Source organism: Columba livia, chromosome 2, assembly GCF_036013475.1.
Source record: "Columba livia isolate bColLiv1 breed racing homer chromosome 2, bColLiv1.pat.W.v2, whole genome shotgun sequence".
NCBI classification, from domain to species: domain Eukaryota; kingdom Metazoa; phylum Chordata; class Aves; order Columbiformes; family Columbidae; genus Columba; species Columba livia.
In genome coordinates, this window is record NC_088603.1 from 68,933,526 (window position 1) to 68,952,036 (window position 18,511).

At 39.9% G+C, this 18,511-nt stretch overlaps 1 protein-coding gene across 1 annotated transcript in view; it reads left to right on the forward strand.

The window, feature by feature from the left end:
- CAP2 (cyclase associated actin cytoskeleton regulatory protein 2) overlaps positions 1-18,511 on the forward strand; it is a 69,553-nt gene that overhangs the window by 2,287 nt on the left and 48,755 nt on the right. Inside the window, exons 2-3 of the mRNA XM_005512537.4 lie at positions 10,438-10,562; positions 14,247-14,347. Coding sequence (XP_005512594.2) covers positions 10,439-10,562; positions 14,247-14,347 — 225 coding nt within the window. The 5' untranslated portion in view covers position 10,438. The remainder of the gene's footprint in view (positions 1-10,437; positions 10,563-14,246; positions 14,348-18,511) is intronic.

Here is an 18,511-nt window from a genome sequence, read left to right on the forward strand (position 1 = left end):
TGACATGTTTTCATTATTCTTTGTCAGGTGTGGTACTCACTTTAGTGGAGAAAAAGTGCTTCTTGATATACCATAAGGAGCAAGGGTACTAAAATTACATGTATGAAAACACCCCCCATTAGATTTTCTAATCGCAGTGTATAATTGTTATTAACCATGTAAAATACATTGGGGACTCTAAGTTAGGGGAAGAAAAATTCCCCCAGGACTAAAACTCATGGGAATCGGAATTAGCAGGTATTGGAAAAGAAGCAGAGCACGGCAAGGAGGGCTGGAAACCAGTTGGATTGTATTCAGCTCCCAGCCTGGACATTGACTTGTGACATTACCTGGAGCAAATCAGATCATCTTCCCATGTTTCAACCTGTGGATTGTCAGTGACAATAACACTGCAAGAGGTTTGAACTCTAGAGAGAAAAAATGGTGAACTGCCAAATACGTTAAAGAAATGCACGAGTTTTAATATCATGTGCAACAGCAGCAAAACAAGTAGTTGCAGTTGTTGCCTATTAGAACATCTGATTACTTGAAAGAGAACATTCTTTACTTATCATGCTTATTGGAGCAAAACCAAAGAAACATGTACAACAAATCAGGTATAAATTATTGCAGGTGTTAAAACAGATGTTTTATTATTAACTGGTTAAAATATTTTGTTTGATTAAGCACCCCTAGTATATTTAAATAATTTTAATTCATTACTCTAAACTTTTATGTGCTTCTTTCATAATAGGAGGAGCAATTGGGAACTTGTCGTTTTCCTGAGGTACAGAATCAGCTCCAGTTGCTCACATATTTTTGAAAAATGAGTAATTTTGGCAGAAATGGTTTACTGGCTGTTCAAATAAGAAATGCGGTGAACTCTAAAGACTTGGCTATTCTTCAAGAGTGTCACCGCTAGAGCTGTACCAGAATATCAGCACCTTTACTGAGCAGTGTACACTGAGATGACAAAAGCACATGTAAGCACAGCTGCAGCAATGGCAGAGATTCTGCTGATTCAGCTAGTTCAGCAGGAGTATGGGTTTTGGGGTCACCTCTGTGATCTTTGTCACCATGTTAGCAAGACTTTATGGCATAGACATAGCCTTAGTCCATACACATACTGGCTACTATTGTCTTCATTTCACCTGTGTCTGGAAGGTATCCTGACTATGTCAATTTTCGGGAACTTTTTGTTACCAAGAAAGGTCCCGGTGAGACTACTTTCCTGAGTGTTTGCTAATAGAAAATGCTCTGTCTGACCCACAATTTTTCAGGGAATAGCAGGCTAAAGAAACACTTGTAAAATCCAAAACACCAGTAGTAGTATGCTGAGAATCAAAGGCTTAATGCTTTTGTAGCATACATTTGAAAAAACCCCAAGCAGGTATATGCTCAAGTACATAATTCAATTGTGTCGTATTTTTCCAAGAAGATATGCTGAGATCCTATGCATTGAAGTTATGTTTTGTATTAGTTTATTTAATTAATTGCTTTTTGGAAGGAATGCAAAGAATGATTTACATTTCCATGTGTAATTCGTCATTGTTTAGAGAGAAGAAACAGCAGAATAATTCACCTAACAGCTCTGGGTCCTCTAAAACAACCATCATAGAAAAGCCTAACTTTACAAGCATCTAAGATGGGTCCAGTTTGATCTTTCTGAGCTTCATGATAGCTCACACTGAAACAGAGGAAGGATAAATAGCCAAATGTCTCAGATCTTGTAAGTGAGCAAGGTTGCATGGATTGTCATTAAAACTCAGGGCCTCTAAGTAGTAACCAGGTTATAGCAGGAAATAGAAAGGTCTTTTTTAGTAGCAGGTGGCCCATTTCATCCCGAATCAGAAGGAAAGGCACAACCCATTGCAGTGCTGGCAATGTTGTAGAATCAGCAGGCTGAATTTCAGAAGGTGAGATGGCGGAGGCCTTGAGTTTTTGTGATGAGCATAGATCACAAGCGAGCGGCAGAGCAAAGGGAGTGCTCAAAGGGCAAAAAGTTTGCTTCAGCCCCTCCTGGCTGCTGCCATGCTGGAAGAAGGGCCACAGGCTGCAGGCTGAGCGGGACAGCCATGATGAGTCTGAGACCAGCCGGCAACAAGCACTGAGATCATAATTGCCTCAGGATGTTCTGGTAAGAGCAAGAACACTCGCTAACTTGGCTCAAGTCAAGCCCAGCTGTTCATGCTTTGAAGTAATATGAATACACAGGAGAAGCAGAGTGTGGAAGTGTTGTGAAGAGGGTTACAAAGTTGGTGAAGGGTTTGGAGAGGAAGCTGTATGAGGAGCAGCTAAAGTCATTGTGTATGTTCAGCCTGGAGAAGTGGAGACTGAGGGGAGACCTCATGGGGCTACAGCTTCCTCACAAGGGGAGGAAGAGGGGCAGGCACTGATCTCTTCTTTCAGGTGACCAATGACAGAACCCAAGGGAATGGCAGGAAGATGTGCCAGGGGAGGTTTAGGTTGGACATTGGGAAAAGGTTCTTCCCTCAGAAGGTGTTGGAGCACTGGAACAGGCTCCCCAGGGAGGTGTCACAGCCCCAAGCCTGACAGTGTTCAAGAAGAGACTGGACAATGTCCTCAGACACATGGTGTGAACTGTGGGGTTGTCCTGTGCAGGTACAGGAGTTGGACTCCATGATCCTTGTGGGTCCCTTCCAACTCAGGACATTCTGTGATTCTATGAAAGGCCACCCTCTCAGCAAACAAAACCGTTACTAACCTTGGTACTGAATAACTCTAATCTCATCTTTTCTGCAGAAGTAATTTCATAGTTTGTGTTTTTTACAGCTTGCAACACTATCTGCTTAATTTTGAGTTTCCCCCTTTGCTTTTTTCCTTTCACATCCCAGAAGTACTGAAACATGCCATAAGGGTGTGTACTTTGTGGAGTTTCCCCTTGCAGACAGTGCAAATTCAATTTGTCTGGAACTGTAGCATAAAGAATCTTACTGTTCAGTTATTATGAACTGAAATGAAGCACTTAAATAAAATCAATGCCTTGCATGCAGTATTTTCTCGGTTCAGCAAGGCAGCCTGCTTACATACAGTAATTGGACTTGTGACAGGTAATTAAATGGCTGGTAAGGCCTTAGGATGCTTGATTACATGAAGAGCACCACACTAATGTGTAGTAAATGAGGTGGCTAAGAACATTGTGTTTCTGTTGATTGGAGAGACACTAAAACTCTTACACTTCATTGGAGGGAGAGAATAAAATAAACCAAGACAAAAGACCATGAGCAGTGGTGACATAAAAAGGGAGCATAAAAAGAATAGGAGAATGTGCTTAGAAACTGGGTTGCCTTGGTTATTTTGAGTCAATCATGCTTACACAGACTGTCAAGTCTTGACTGCTTCAGTATATCATTAAATAATGAACTTTTTCTTTGTGATCACAAAATTGATAAGACAGTCAAAATTATTCAGCAAAGGATAGGAGCTCTTCACAGAATTTCCATATAATTAGAAAGTGAACTGATATTGCGGGAGATACTAAGCACATACATTAACACATGACATATTTTAAATAATTCATATTAAATTATCTGAAGCCTAACCACAGTCCGTGCTATTATTACACTGACTTGTAGACACACAGCTTGATGGGACTAAACAGGGATGAGATAAATCTAAAATGTGTCAACAGTCTTAGGGGTACTTATGAAGATAGAGATTGTTTTACAAAGCAGTTTTGTAATATTTTTTAAATAGTGGGATACAAAAATGCCTCCATTCCTTTCCTGCATGTTTTTGTAGACAGCAGCCTGATCACTGAGAGAGGCAGAGAAGCAGAGGAAGAGCCAGAATGCAAACAGAAAAGCCTGCTTTTTGGTACCAACAGCATAAAGCCAGACAAAGGAAAAATACATAGGTTAAATGGGAGAGGTTCAACACGTACCTGCTTTTTCCTCTTCTACACAAAAATATTGTTTGCTAATTAAAAATGACCCTTTAAAAACTTAGAGGGTATGCCAAAGAGAGAAGTCCACAGATGAGAGAATTTAGGTAGCACACTTTTGTGCACAGCAATAGAGGATTCATTCATAGCACAGCAGTGGTTTTAACACATTCATTGAGCTATAGACAGAAATATTTTCTTGTGAGTACACTAGAGCCATTCAAGACTTCAAACTAACTTATCTGTCAGGATGGCACACCCATCTACAAAAAGCAGAAGTCACACAGACATTTTTGTCTTTTTGCTATTCCGGGTGCAACACTTGTCCACTGTAACAAAACAAAACAAAGCAAACCAAAAATTGTCAAAATTCTAATACTGTTAGATATACAAGATTCTATCTTTTCCTATGATTAAAGATATAATAATAATTCTTTATACTCAAGCATTGCTTCCAAAGGAGCTTGTACCAGATCTAGGGACAAAACAAGAAAAAAAAGGGTCACCAAAGGCTCTGATTTGAACCCTGACTCATTCTCCTCACACAGGGCTATACTGAGAGGTCTTCTGGTTTAATCCAATTTGACGATCAGTTTGACAAGCCTCTGTTTACATTCCTCCAATACAGCTAATGGGAAACAAAACACAAACCATACAAGGTCATGTTTCTGTCTGTCTACCAACACACACTTTCTTCTAACCAATACTCCCTTGCTTTGCAATCTCCACCCAAAACCTTTTATAGTAGTAACCCAAACAGCTTCAGGGGCTCCTTGTTACCACTCAGGCAGCAGCAGGCTGCTTCGGAGCTCTGCCTGGGAATGAGAAACCCCAAGACCCCAGGCCAGTGGGTTTTCACTGTCTGGACCAGAATGGGGTGCAGCAGGAATTTGCATCTGATGCCAGAGGTGGCAAAATGACCACCCACTCAACACAGCCTGGAATTGGTCCATGTGTTTGAATGGTATGTAGGGAAGTGAGACATTTCAGGCTCAAGGCAACTGTTTTTTGCAGAAATGAAGTGCCAGAAGCTGCTTTTGTAATTTGAGGGGACGATCAGGAACGTGTATGCACTTCCCCTCCCTTGATATATATTGTACAGAAAAACTCTTAGAGGACACAGTACTTTGGATCTATAAAATATTCAAGACTGGCTCTCTGATAGTGCCAGTTGGCAATCTAGGTCTTTGTGTATTTTATTTCAGATCTCAGTAGCAATTTATTAAGAGACTATGAGAGAAAGCACATGTGCAGGCTGCTATACAGTCAGTAAGAGTGACATTTTCCAAGCAGTGTAGAAATGTCAAGTACAGTTAAAATGCCACATTCCTGCCTGTATTCTGTTCTAGGCACCTGCCCTTTTTTTGCCATAGAGAGGATAAGCAAAATCCGACCTGTAGCATCTCAGATGATGAGCATAAGTGAGACCTGACTTCATTTTTCACATGCTAAGTGGATTTAGAAGGACTGGTACTTAGGGGGAAAAAAAAACAAACCAAAACCAACAAACAAAACAACCCAACAATAACAACAAAACAGGGCACTTCTTTTTCTTCTAAATTAAAAGAGTGCTAGGAAGTAAAAGCACCTGTGGAACTTCATACTATCTCTTGCTCGTGTTTGTCATAATAATTAAATACTTTACAGAGTGGTACCATTTCTGTGTTCAAAACTGTCATTTTTACATGACTGATACATCATGATATGTTGATTTTTTCCCCTTATGCTACAATGGGGTATTTAAAAAAGATGGACCCAATTTCAAAGCAAATAGATATCAAATTGGGTCCATCTTTTTGAAACACCCTGTATACTGCTTTTCCCAGTGGGCTTGTTGCAGCTTGTTTCTTTTTGAGATAGATCAATATGGTCCTCTGTTGTAAGTCACATACGATAACAGGAATAGTAGTTGTGTGTTTTGGCTTCCAGTGTGGCTGCTATTTGGGATGAGTATGTCAGGGATTTTTTGTCTACAGGCAAGTTTTTTTCCCTTGATAATAGATAAATGGTGCCTTGAGACAGCTGTAAAAGTGGGGAGAAAAACAGTGATATTCTCCCAAGGCCTGCCTATAAAAAGATATCTGCTTTTTGCTCTTCAGCATGCCTTGTTCTACCTGGGTTTGGCTTCACTTCTTTTGGGGAAGAAACAGCAGATGGTAGTGTTACCACATGCCTTTAGCACTCCCCCCAAAAATATCACTAACAGTAAACAGGGCAGATCTGTGGATCCTCCGTCGTATTTTTTGTGCACAAGAGACAGTTAACAGCGTCAACATTTAAATGATTTAAATAACATTTAAATGATTTAAATGATGTGGGTTAACACCTTTCCTGGCTCTTGGTTGACCTTATTTTCCATGAAGGACAGTGTACTTGTCCACCAAGAGAGCAACTGGATACAGGATTATATGGAAGTCGAAGCACTGTTGGTTTTAACTCCCTATAGGTGGTCAGCATGATCACCAGGAAAAGTTATATGATTAACCCCAATAATCCACTTGAAGATAAAAGCTTTCATTAAAGTCTTAGTAGAGGTGAGATAGATAATCTGTCTTGATATAAAAATTTGCTTTATGGGAGTGGAAGCACCCCATAGAGGTATTTACATCCTCTTTACTTTTCATTAACATGCAAATATTTTATTTGGCACTGTAAGTAGACCAGTCTTATTGTTTATTTATAATATAAGCTCTGATGCTATATTGTACAGATGGTATCTTCACAGATTCAAGCTGTACCATTTGTGTTCTGACTCCTTTTGAGCTGCGGCTTTGCGATGTCGGTTTGACCACGCAGGGTGCAGTGCGGAATGATAAGTAATCAGATGAACAGTTGAATATAGGCCAAGAAAAATGCTGAAGGTTGTCATAGTATGAGCTAAATACATGAATCCCTAAATATAGGCAAAGATGTCAATGTGTAGACTGAGAATGGATGAAGAGTTGTTATGCTATTGCTTGGTGGAGTCTTCAGAACAGTTACATTAATTCCAGCCTTGTTTGTAAGACAGATGCCTAGTCCGCTGATGGTGAAGTGTAGTGTAAATGTAAGGTTATTACATATACAACTGATTTGTTCTTGTAGTGTAATGGCAAAGTATACTTGCACTTTACTCATACATGATGCATCCCTGTGTATATACTTATGTGCACACACATATCTAAATATAGATACAAATACTATGTAGGCATTAATATATAAGTACACAGATTAAAAGGTACGTTCAGTGTAAAGATAATGGATGAGGAGTTCTTAAGTGTAACATTCCTTATAAAAACAATGAAAACCCGGCATCCCTAATTTTATGGTTAAAAGAGTTCCTACATCTTGTGGCCAGGAAGGCCAATGGCATCCTGGGGTGTATTACAAGGGGGGTGGTTAGTAGGTCGAGAGAGGTTCTCCTTCCCCTCTACTCTGCCCTGGTGAGACCACATCTGGAATATTGTGTCCAGTTCTGGGCCCCTCAGTTCCAGAAGGACAGGGAACTGCTGGAGAGGGTCCAGCACAGGGCAACAAAGATGATTAAGGGAGTGGAGCATCTCCCTTATGAGGAAAGGCTGAGGGAGCTGGGTCTGTTTAGTTTGGAGGAGACTAAGGGGGGACCTTATTAATGCCTATAAGTATATAAAAGGTGAGTGGCATGAGGATGGAGCCAGGCTCTTCTCGGTGGCAAACAATGATAGGACAAGGGGTAATGGGATCAAGCTGGAACACAAGAGGTTCCACTTAAATTTGAGAAGAAACTTCTTCTCAGTAAGCGTGACAGAGCACTGGAACAGGCTGCCCAGGGAGGTTGTGGAGTCTCCTTCTCTGGAGACATTCAAAACCCATCTGGACATGTTCCTGTGTGACCTCATCTAGGTGTTCCTGCTCCAGCAGGGGGATTGGACTAGATGATCTTCTGAGGTCCCTTCCAATCCCAAACATACTGTGATACTGTGTGATACTGTGATCTGTCTAACAAGACTATAACAATGTATTATTCTCTGATTGCCTCACTGGTGATAGCTGCTTTTGGAAGAACAACATTGTAGTTCTCTAGCTAACAGGAACAGAATAAAGCCATGAAGAATATAGTGAGCAAAAGACTGTGTTGCAGTTGGAAAGTGTTGCATTAAAATATTCGTAGAGTTATTGAGTTGGGTTGTTCCCTTGATAACACTGTAATCCATATTCTTAGCATCTTACGGAGGGCAATTTGTTAGGTAGAACATTACAAGTCTTAGCACCACTGTTCATTTGTGAGGTTCCTCAGACCTCCAGGTGTGTGCAGTCAGACACACCTGGTTTGTAGTCAAACAATTGGGTCCTTCCACAGGCAAAATCAGGCTGAAGAGATCAAAAAGCAGTGGGTCTTCAAAAGAAATCTGTATGTGTCATCAAGGAAGATTTTAAGGCAAATGAAAAAAAAACCCAAACCTACCAGACTGTATCTTCAAATAAAGACAAACAGTAACTATACTGGAAATATACTTTAAAATATTGATTAACTGAGTTGACTGTTAGTATGCTGTATTAGACCAGCCTAACTTCAGACTCATTTAAAACATAACTTTTAAAACAGACATCATTTTAGGCTTTTATGTAGCAGGGTAAAATGTGAAAAGAATATGTCCATGATATTTTTGAGGATTAACAGTGCTTTGTTTTAAGAAAATGTTTAATATTCTTATAAAAATTTGCAGATTTCAGAAGCTCTCCTGATACCTTGATCTCATGGCTGCCAAGATACTTGTAACCTTACAAAAAGTTAAGCTTTTTTTTTTTTTTTTAATTCATTGATTTTTCAAACAGAATAGTGTGCATTTTCAGCATAGGCAGGGAGCCCCTCTGAATTTTGACAGTCTTTATATGCACACTGTCCAACGTCACCTCTGTTGGGGGTTTGCTTTTTTATTTAATGTAAATAGGAAAAGCCCGTAAACTCCAGACAAGACTTTCTCACTGTTTCTCACTGTAAAATCTTCTGCTTCACTTTTAGGTCAAACACAAACCTCATTATATTTATAGGGTAAAGTCTGAAGGTCCCGCCTTGTTTGACAGGCAGGATGGCTCGGCACAAGAACTCTGCGTGTGTTTCCACTGTCCTAGTAGCCGATCTGCTCTCGCACTTAAATTTTAAGAATAAAAACCACTTATTATTTTTATTCATAAGAAATATTCATAATAATTTGTAAATCAAATCTTCTTTCCATGTTACTTTACTTTTTAATGATAGCATTTAGACATTCTCCGTCGGGTAGGGGACACTGCAGCAGGGTTGTTTGTTTTGGTTGCCCACGTTGCACAGTATTACGGAGTTTATTGGAATCTCCTGTTGCACTTTGGTATCTCTGAAATATCAGTGCTTTTAGCAGGCTGTTCATTGGGAACTAATACACATATATTACAGGTATACCTAACCTTTTCTGGTCCCCTCACCCCTACTCCTGCACAGCCTGGCGCTGGGCAGGGGATGTAGCCCTAGTGGGGAAGCTGAGCTGAAGGATCACGTCAATCAATAGCCATAGGTCACCCCCCCCCACCCCCTTACTGTATGTTGCTTAGCAGAATAAAACACTCACAACCTTTAAGTGAAGAAAGTGTACATTAAACTTGTTATATTGATAGGGGACTTAAACATAGCTTTGTCTTTGCTTATATTTTCTCAGTATGAGGTGTGTATAGCACCGTGTTCCCTGAAACATTGGCCAGTATTCAAACATGTCAATGCCTATACTTCCTCACATGTAGGGAAGGAGATAATCACATTGTGAGGAAAGAAGGTAATGTCCGAGTTGTTAAAAATTTAACCTAATTGCTATTTCATTTTAAATTAAAAGCACTGTAGCAGTACTGCACAAGCAGGCCCCTAGATTTTTTTTTCCTTCCAAAGGTTAATTATTCCTTGATTTAAAAAGCTTGGGAAACGCTGATTCACATCAGGTACTTTTGTAAGAAAAAAAATAAGTAATGGGAAATCAAATCATATCTTGTGTAGTCTTCAATAAAGTGGCTTAGTCTTACTACAACGTACAAAAGGCTAAGGCAAATTTCAGAATGTACCTTTTCAAAGATCAGGAAGTATACATTTAAAGTCTGGCTTTCAGTCAAGTATTAATTGGGTCCGTACTTTTGCCTCTGTAAATGGCTGATGCAAATCATTGTAGGCATAAGTTTCTACCAATTACATTTAGAAATGTTTCAGTCTTCTCAATATCTGATTGGGAGCATACGCATACACTTGTCATAAATTGTCTGCATATAGTCTGTCCAAAGCCATGCTAGCAGTGATTTGAATCTGCTGTTTACAAGATAAAACCAGGGCTGAGTGCTGATCATATTCCCTGTTTGACAAAGCAGCAAGTTACCATATGTCAGCTGCTTCACTGCAACTGCTTATATGCCAGAAAGACAATCCCTAAATATACGAGTTTTACCATAAAAGCTGATAAAAGATAAAGGCATGAGATGAACACAAGATGAACATGAACACGAGGTGAACATGAAGTGAAGTATGGGCTTTACTCAGAGGGGTCTAACACTGTTTCTGTCCTTGATGACTCTCTTTTCAGAATGGCAGAGACTCATGGTTTGATGGAGAGACTGGAGAAAGCAGTGACTCGACTTGAATCATTATTTTCAGATTCACACAGATCTGGTGGAATGGAGTGTGATGCCATCAATGGAGTCAATGGAAGTAAGTGGGTTTTTTTAAGTACCATCTTTGTTATTAAAAAAGAATCAAGTAGCACACGTGTTCATCTTCTAAGAGGGAGTGCAATCCCACCACTTATGAATTCTGTGTCAAAAGAAAGTAGGATTTTAAAAAATGAATTGAGAAATGTCGTGTGACAAGCTTAGTCGTAAGCATAATTGTAAATCAATATAGCCTAGAAAAATCAAGATTTGACTAGTCTCTTAAATATACTGTCCATATTTCAAGCTGTATCACTCTTTCCATTTCAGCATTTATATTGTTGTAGATAACTCACCAGATGAAAATGTCTGCTTGAGCCCAACTAGCAGAAGAACTGAGACGTATCCAAAATTTACAGTATAAATACTCCTGAAGAAGTCAGCAATATAAACACTGAGTTTATTTGCCAGGTCTCTGAATTTCACAGTGTGGACCTACTTCATTCACTTGTTTAATATCCTTAATCAAATTTGTTCATAAGCATTTTCTCACTAAAGGCGGTCACACATCCATGGCCTTACGTTGTTATCTCTTGAGCTCTCCCTTCTCAAGCGGATCTCCAAAGCACCACATTGGAGAATACACAAAAAAAGCCTGTCTTCACTTCTTCACATAAATCGACCAAATCTTATTTTTTCGCTCCTTAATTTTCCTGTTGTTCCTGAAATGCACAGGGTACATAACCTTATAAATGTGGCAGTTCTAATGTTGATTGAATAGAGGTGCCCTTTCCTTTCCCCAGAGCTTGTTTTTTCACCCAGACCCTGACAAATATCCCTTTATTTGCTTCACGTCCTTTGCTTTCTGTATTCCTTGGCCCTTTTCCTGCACATCCCAGCATGGACTCAGTTGCTGCATGAAAGCTTCAGAACCAGCAGAAAGCTGCAGGCAGCCTCCTCACTGCCACAGGAGCAAGTCAGCGTACGTCAGCTGCTTTATTGTCCCTGTGTGCCAGCCCTTCTCCACAACACATCTGAGGGACCTTCCCCATAGCCATGGATGCCGTGGGCCCCCACGCTGGCAGCTGCTGTGCAGCAGCTGATGGAGAGAAGCGTGTTGTTATGGCAGGAAGGGAGTGTCTTCCACCAGGCTCCCATAGCAGATGAGTTTGCCAGTCACAGGGATCTTCAGGAATAAAATGCTTACAGTCCAGAGAAAACTTAGACAGCTAGCACACTGTAGGAAAGTCATGGAGAAACACGATCCATGTACAAATTAACAAATAAATGATTACTGGGGAATCTACATTTTTAAAAAATACAGGCTTCAATCCTTTAATGAAACAGTTTAGGTGGATCTCTGTATTAATCCAGTATGGCAGAACCAGGGCTGCTTTCAGAAGGGGAGACAAACCCACCATGTGAGGTACTTCCATGACAACTGCTGTACCCTTGGCCTGACCTCAGAGCTCAGGCAGGTGAAAAGATTCACCCCCCAGGGAAGCAGAGTCTTAAAACCTCAACAGATCCCTGGAAGAAACCAGCTGACAGACCTGGTCGGAGCGAGATGATAAAACACACCCGCAGGGAGGCTGCAGCAAGAAGCTGAGCTGAGCGGCGCCATGGGGCACTTTGCCAGCCTGCACCACATGTCCTGGCGGAGCTGTCTCACACGGGGACTCAGGAATTTGCTTTTGCCTGATGCAGTTAGGAAAGACTGTACCAGATCTTCAGTTTGGGCGACTGACATGCCTATAGTGCCACAAGCATTGTTCTATGTGCCTTTGGTTTTGTGCTCCTGCAGAGGTTCACTTAACCTTCACAGCAACTGCAGAGTTGACAGTCTTACAGAATAGGTCTCTTTTTTTTTTTTTCTCCTTTAAAACTGACACTCAGCCAGAATGTCACCTTTTTAAAGTCTCTAGTGGAAATGGACTTCTGTTGCTTTCTTCTGTCATGACCCCTTCCCCTGGAAGACCATTCCATAATTAGAGTTATTACAAAAAAATAGCCTTGGCTTTTCAATTAATACTTTTTCAGAACCAACAAAATATTTAGGAAGATGGGAGAACTGTACCTTTACTGTTTTCCTAAATGGCATTACAGCAGCAGGATTACAAACAAAACATTCAGTTGCTCTGCAGAGCCCACGGCAAAATCTAGTCAATGTTCCTGGGTGTTAGATGTATTGAATAGTGAAAAATAGCATAGTTGCCTTCTAGTTTTGCATAAGACAATTGCCATTTGGTGAACTGCTATTTAAAACTCTGATCTAAAGTAAAAGGTTACAATGATTCTCTTGGAGACATACACAGATTTTTACAAAGAACATAAATGGGCTTTGGAAAGCATCTCCCCAACTAAAACCTTTTGTACACGAGGTCATTTAGGGGTTTACACACAAACACTCAATATGGAAGAAAGCCCAGAAATTCCTCAGAATTAAAGGTGAGTGACATCAAGAGCACAAAAGAGGCCTTGAAATCCTGCCTAGCTGGCCAACTACTTTTTTTTTTCACACAGGCCATTGCAAAGTCCCATTGCTGGGGCCTTTCTTTTTTTCTGTCAAGGAGCCAGATGACTCTTATGGAATAAAAAGGGCTTTCAAGATTATGAATTTGGACACAATTGTCATAGAGTGCTAAAAGGTTAAGGCAAACTCTGGGGAAAGCCTGGTACCTCTTCAAGAGAAATCTTCAGGCTTCGTTAATGAGGGAGAGAGGCTGGGAAGAATTTTAACCTTGGTCTCTCAGATCCTACAGATGCCATAAATTCACATGTGTGTTGCTCATGTTTGGACCTGGCAAAGGTTCTGAGGCATAGATGACCCATGAGGATATGTCAGGGAGTGAAGGGAGGGCTGGAAAGCATCCAAGGAAAGATTACTTTTGCTGTTTTAAAAGGTGCCACATAGAGCCATTTTAGAAGCCAGGTGCATAAGAACCTGAGTCTAATCTGCACTTTGTGTTTGTCCACTTTATCAGGAAACTGCTCTGTATACCATATAGAGAATAGCATTTTTATTCCTCTGTTAGAATGTGTAGCACATATATATAGTCAACGGGATATGTCATCTAGAAGGCTCGTTTGAGCTTTCTTTATCCAGTGGCAGTTTTGCAAGGTCAGACAACAAAATAAGGAGATTACAAAGCTACATCTCACTGCATTAATCCACTGCCAACAGATTCTAAGACTGTATCTTACTGGAAATCTAATTGCTTGTTATTAAAAGCCACCAAACAATACTAAGATCTTCAGGAATGGGTAGGTTGTATAAAAATAGTTGTCCAGTACAGTGCAGATTCTTTTTAGGAGATAATATTTGTTTTATGAACAACAGTAGAATTTTATTAAGACAATAATACTTATCAGGCCACTAGGCCTTTGAAGGGCCGAGAAATGTTTATTTTAGCACCTGTTATTTTAAGACAAAGGAGGCTTCCTGCTACTTTCTAGAGTAAATTCTCTTCATGTTCCTAGCCAAGTTCTACCAGATCAGGTTTTTTGTTTTGGTTTGGCTTGGTTTGTTGTTGTTGTTGTTGTTTTTCTTTCTTTCTAGAAAAACTAGAAAAATATCATTATACATCCTTTTTCACTGATTTCACAAATGAATGAGTATGGGAGAAACTGAGTTAGAGCAATTTCCCCTGTTTCTATGGTATTTCTTCTCCATCTGCTACAAATAAATGTCCTATGCATTATGTACTTTATGAACCCATTATAATGAAATGCTCTTCCTCTATAGGCATAGCACCATATGTTGAAGCCTTTGACAGGCTGCTGAATGGAAGTGTTGCTGAGTTTCTCAGGTACAGCAAGATTCTTGAAGGTGACGTGAAGACGCATGTGAGTATTTACACAGATTTTCTCCTTATGTTGTAAGCGCACAAGTCTTGGAATCTGTATGATCAGCCTTGACTGCTGAGTAGAGGAGAATCTTAATAGCAGTACTCTGAATTATTAGTTCTTGTACTGGCAATAACCTGGCATAATACACTGAGGACAGTTGGTTCAGGAAGGGCAGAAGGCTGTACGAATTCAAGAGAAGAGACTGCTCCTCTTCTACAGCACCAAAGGCTGAAGACCATAGTAGGCAAAATATATAAAGATTCTCAGTCACGAGCAATTTGAATTGTCCTGCTGGCTGCTGAGCCCTTTGCATGACAGGAACGCAATGAAGAACAAGCAGCAACAAATGAGTAGCAAACAGTAGCAAATAGCAGCGATAACTTCTTGTGGTTGTCTTCTGAACACATATATCATCATTGCAGTTAATGTAGAGAATTCGTTCTTTTGATTGTTTTTATTACTCACATCTCTTTCATTTGGAACACCATAGCAAACTAAAAAATGAGGAAGTCAGACAGTTAAATGACCCTTTTTTACCACATGTCATAGCAAGTAAATACTACGCTATCATTTTCATTATGAAATTATTTTGTAACCTTAATATCTTGTGATCAGGGCTTGTTTGTTTCATTTTATTTTCTAAGCTTGTCTTCTCTAAAACTGGTGGTGATAAAATGACAAAATATGGACTCATTGACAGCTTACCAATACAGATTTTGGAAAACAAACAAACAAAAAAAACCACACATGAAAGAGCCAGGATCAGTTTGAGCTGGATGTGCAGGAGCGTGAAGCCTTTGGCTTTTCTAGGAGATCCATTCCATCAGGCCTTTCTCCATATGTTTCCCAATTCACTGCAGCAGCTGCTCCACATAACAAACAGTGTAGCCAGAAAAACATGCAGTCCTGCAGGCTACTGGGATGTATGCTGCAAGGCCAGCATAAATATTTTGCAAGACACCCAGAGTAACTAGTCTACTAACAGGGCACGAACTCTGGGATTATTCTGTGAACTGTGTTTTCTCTGTGGTGTTATATGTTCTTGTTGGTAGGGTAGGGTTTCTGACCTAGATAAGCCTAGAAAACTGGAAGGAGTAAGGAGATGGGGCAGTTCTAGATGATCTTTGTGTTTCTGAGAAAATGCTGCACTTCCTTTTTATTTGAAAAAGCCTTTTCATCTGAACATTTATACTGTAAGCTACTAAATATGTGTTTTGTTCTTAAAAGAAATTAGGGAAAAATCAATAGAGTGAGGGGTTAGGGGGAATTATCCACCTGACTAAGCAGAGAATTGCTCCCTGGAAAGGATCTGTTCTAGCTTGGGTCATTACATTCATTAGACACCTTTATTTTGAAATTGATTTCACAACAGTCTAGATCTGAGAGATACAGAATTAGCCTTAGTACCAACACTAAGCAGAGAAAAAAATGGCATTTAACATCCTAAATGACTAAAATGTTTTTAATGTACACTCTCTGTAAATGTTTAAATCAGTAAGTGTATTAATTTATACATTTATCATTATTTGATACTCATAACTGAATCTATATAAAAGATTATTAATAATGTATCTGCCAAGTCTGTGGATAGTCCCTAGCATATTGTTGATTATAGTGTAATGAAAACTGTGTAAAGAGTATTTGTTAGGACTGTGAGATTAGATATAAACAACTTTCCCTTACATAAAGAAACCAGTGATCCTGACTGCAGCCTATTAAATATTCTGAAATCTTAGATTCTGAATTTACAACATGAAGCAGACTGTGGTTGCCTTATGCTCATGCTTATCACTGAAGCAACATCTGTGCTTTACCTTAACAAGTGGAACAAGTAGTATTTTTCTTCTGGGTGTCTTATAGACCATGTGTCCTCAGCATTATACTTGCAGCTGCTGTGTCTTTCACATAATAACTGAAGGGAAGGTTGTATTTTATTTCAAAAAACACCTGTTGCCTAGAAAAACCTCACATACCTGACTGACCAGAATGGTAATATGAGAGAAAGAGAAACTTCATATTATGCTAAAGAAATGAGGGATTTAACATGATGTGTTTTGTGCTGATTGCTCTAAGGATTGAGTGGCTTGTGTTTCTGGCAAAAGGAAGAATACAGATATAACTATTATCTGTTGGGGAGCCTCATTCCTAGTTTTTCAGCATGCTGTACTCTAAATAGTCCATTGAAAGAGAACAAAAGAAAGAAAGAAAAAAAAAGAACCGATCGCTGGCTCCTGGCTCTGTTAAACACAGCAGCACGGTGGATTTTACAAAGATTAGTTTATCAAATAGGAGTTCTGCTTAGACTCAATCTTGAGAGCAGCAAATTTCTCATTCAAATCACAGTACATGCAGTGGTGAATCTCTGAGGTCAACTGCATCAAAGAAGCTAACCACGTTTTAAAAGAGACAGAGAGAATGGCTAGGGTTTTTACTTAGTCTATTCGAAACAAATTCTCCTAAACAGCTGAAATTAAATCCTTTTCCTGTCCTGTCACTGCAGAATAGAAATCTGGTGATTATATGGATATTTCTATGAAATACAAAGTCCCATACAGGCACAGATTTTATGAAACCACTTTTCACTGTCCATGTCATAACTGTAGAACACGTGAAGTCAGTGAAAGAGTAAGTATGGCCACGACTGCTGCCAGCCATGTCTTTGGCCTGACATACCAGTGTCTTGGAGGCTGTCGCCAGCTATTACAGGTTATAACAGCCCTGAAGCTGGCTCACCATGTGTGCCAACAATGAACCATTCTTCTGTCAGAATGAGGGAAATTCAAAAGCAGTATAAAACAGACTGTGGGTCTGTAGCACGGGCAGTTCTCTGACACCCAGCCTATAGGATAGCACTGTCTGACTGATGGATCACTGAGACGTGATGTGAGTCCCATCACTTTGCCCAGGTGCACCCACCACCGCAGAAAGTGTGCCGAGGATGAGAAAGAGCTGCTTGTGGAAGACACGGTCTGCCTTCAGATAGTGCCTCTGGGACAAAGCTGGTCGGGCAGGTTTGATGTGCTCTTCGGCCTGTCAAAGCAAAGCAAGCAAAGTTTTAGAAGGCCAAGAAGCAGGTTTTTGTGATGTGTTTATTATGAGCTTCTTCACATTGTTTTTGTTTATGCAGTATCTCAAGTGGTGGAATACTTTGGCTTGAGCTTGAATAATGTACCAGATGAGACATCATGATAAGAAGAGAATGTACTAATTCTACAAGAGAAGGACAGATAACATAAAATTTCTGGATTTTAGTATTTTCTGTGGTACAGAGCAGAGCAGAATTACAGCCTTCCTGTCAAACACATAAACTAATACTTGCCTTTTTTTTTAATTGTTTATTTGTAAAAATCTTTTCACCTCCCAACCCCACCAGCTGAAAGAACAGATTGTCTGAGTGATTCAGTTATGTTCCCTCTTCTCTCATCCAAGCTATTTAGCTTGGAAAGGAAAACTATAGAAATACAGATGCCTTTTCCCACCTCTCTTCCCTCCACTTCCAGCTGCTGAAATGCAGAGCTCAGACAGACAACCAACTACATTGTGGATTTGGAGCCCTCAGAAATAAAAAGGCTTTTGGTTAGCTTTCCACTTATTGGGAGAGAGTTTAGATACAATTCATTACATGTATGACTACTCGAACAAGCTGGCACAAAGAAGCAATTCACATTATCCAGTCTGCAGGGGTTCTCTGTGTCCTGGCACTGATTTGTTACCATCTAGAGCAGGGGAAGGAACATTCACCCCACAGACATTGTTCGTATGTACATACCCACAGAGTTTCTTTTCACTATCTATTACATGAAAGCAATGTCATTCTCCTCCTCCAAGCATAGTCCACGTAAATATAGACAGAAAACTGAAAGCAGGAATTATCTTTTATGAGGTATATAGGCCCTTTGCAAAGCGCAGCTCTTGTTTGGCCTGTCAGTGAAGTTAAAAAATCCTAGCTTCCTCATTTTTTTCCAAAGAGCAGTTATTACACATGAAATAGCTGTATCTTGTATTTTCTTGTGAGCGATGTTGAAGAATTAGTCAATGACTTCCATGGCCCTGAACTTTGAACAGGATGTGCTGCTGTCTGCAATACACCAAAACCCACTTTTGCACTTTATCTTACCTAATCTAAACACAGACTATCAAACCCATTATTTGACTGATTCC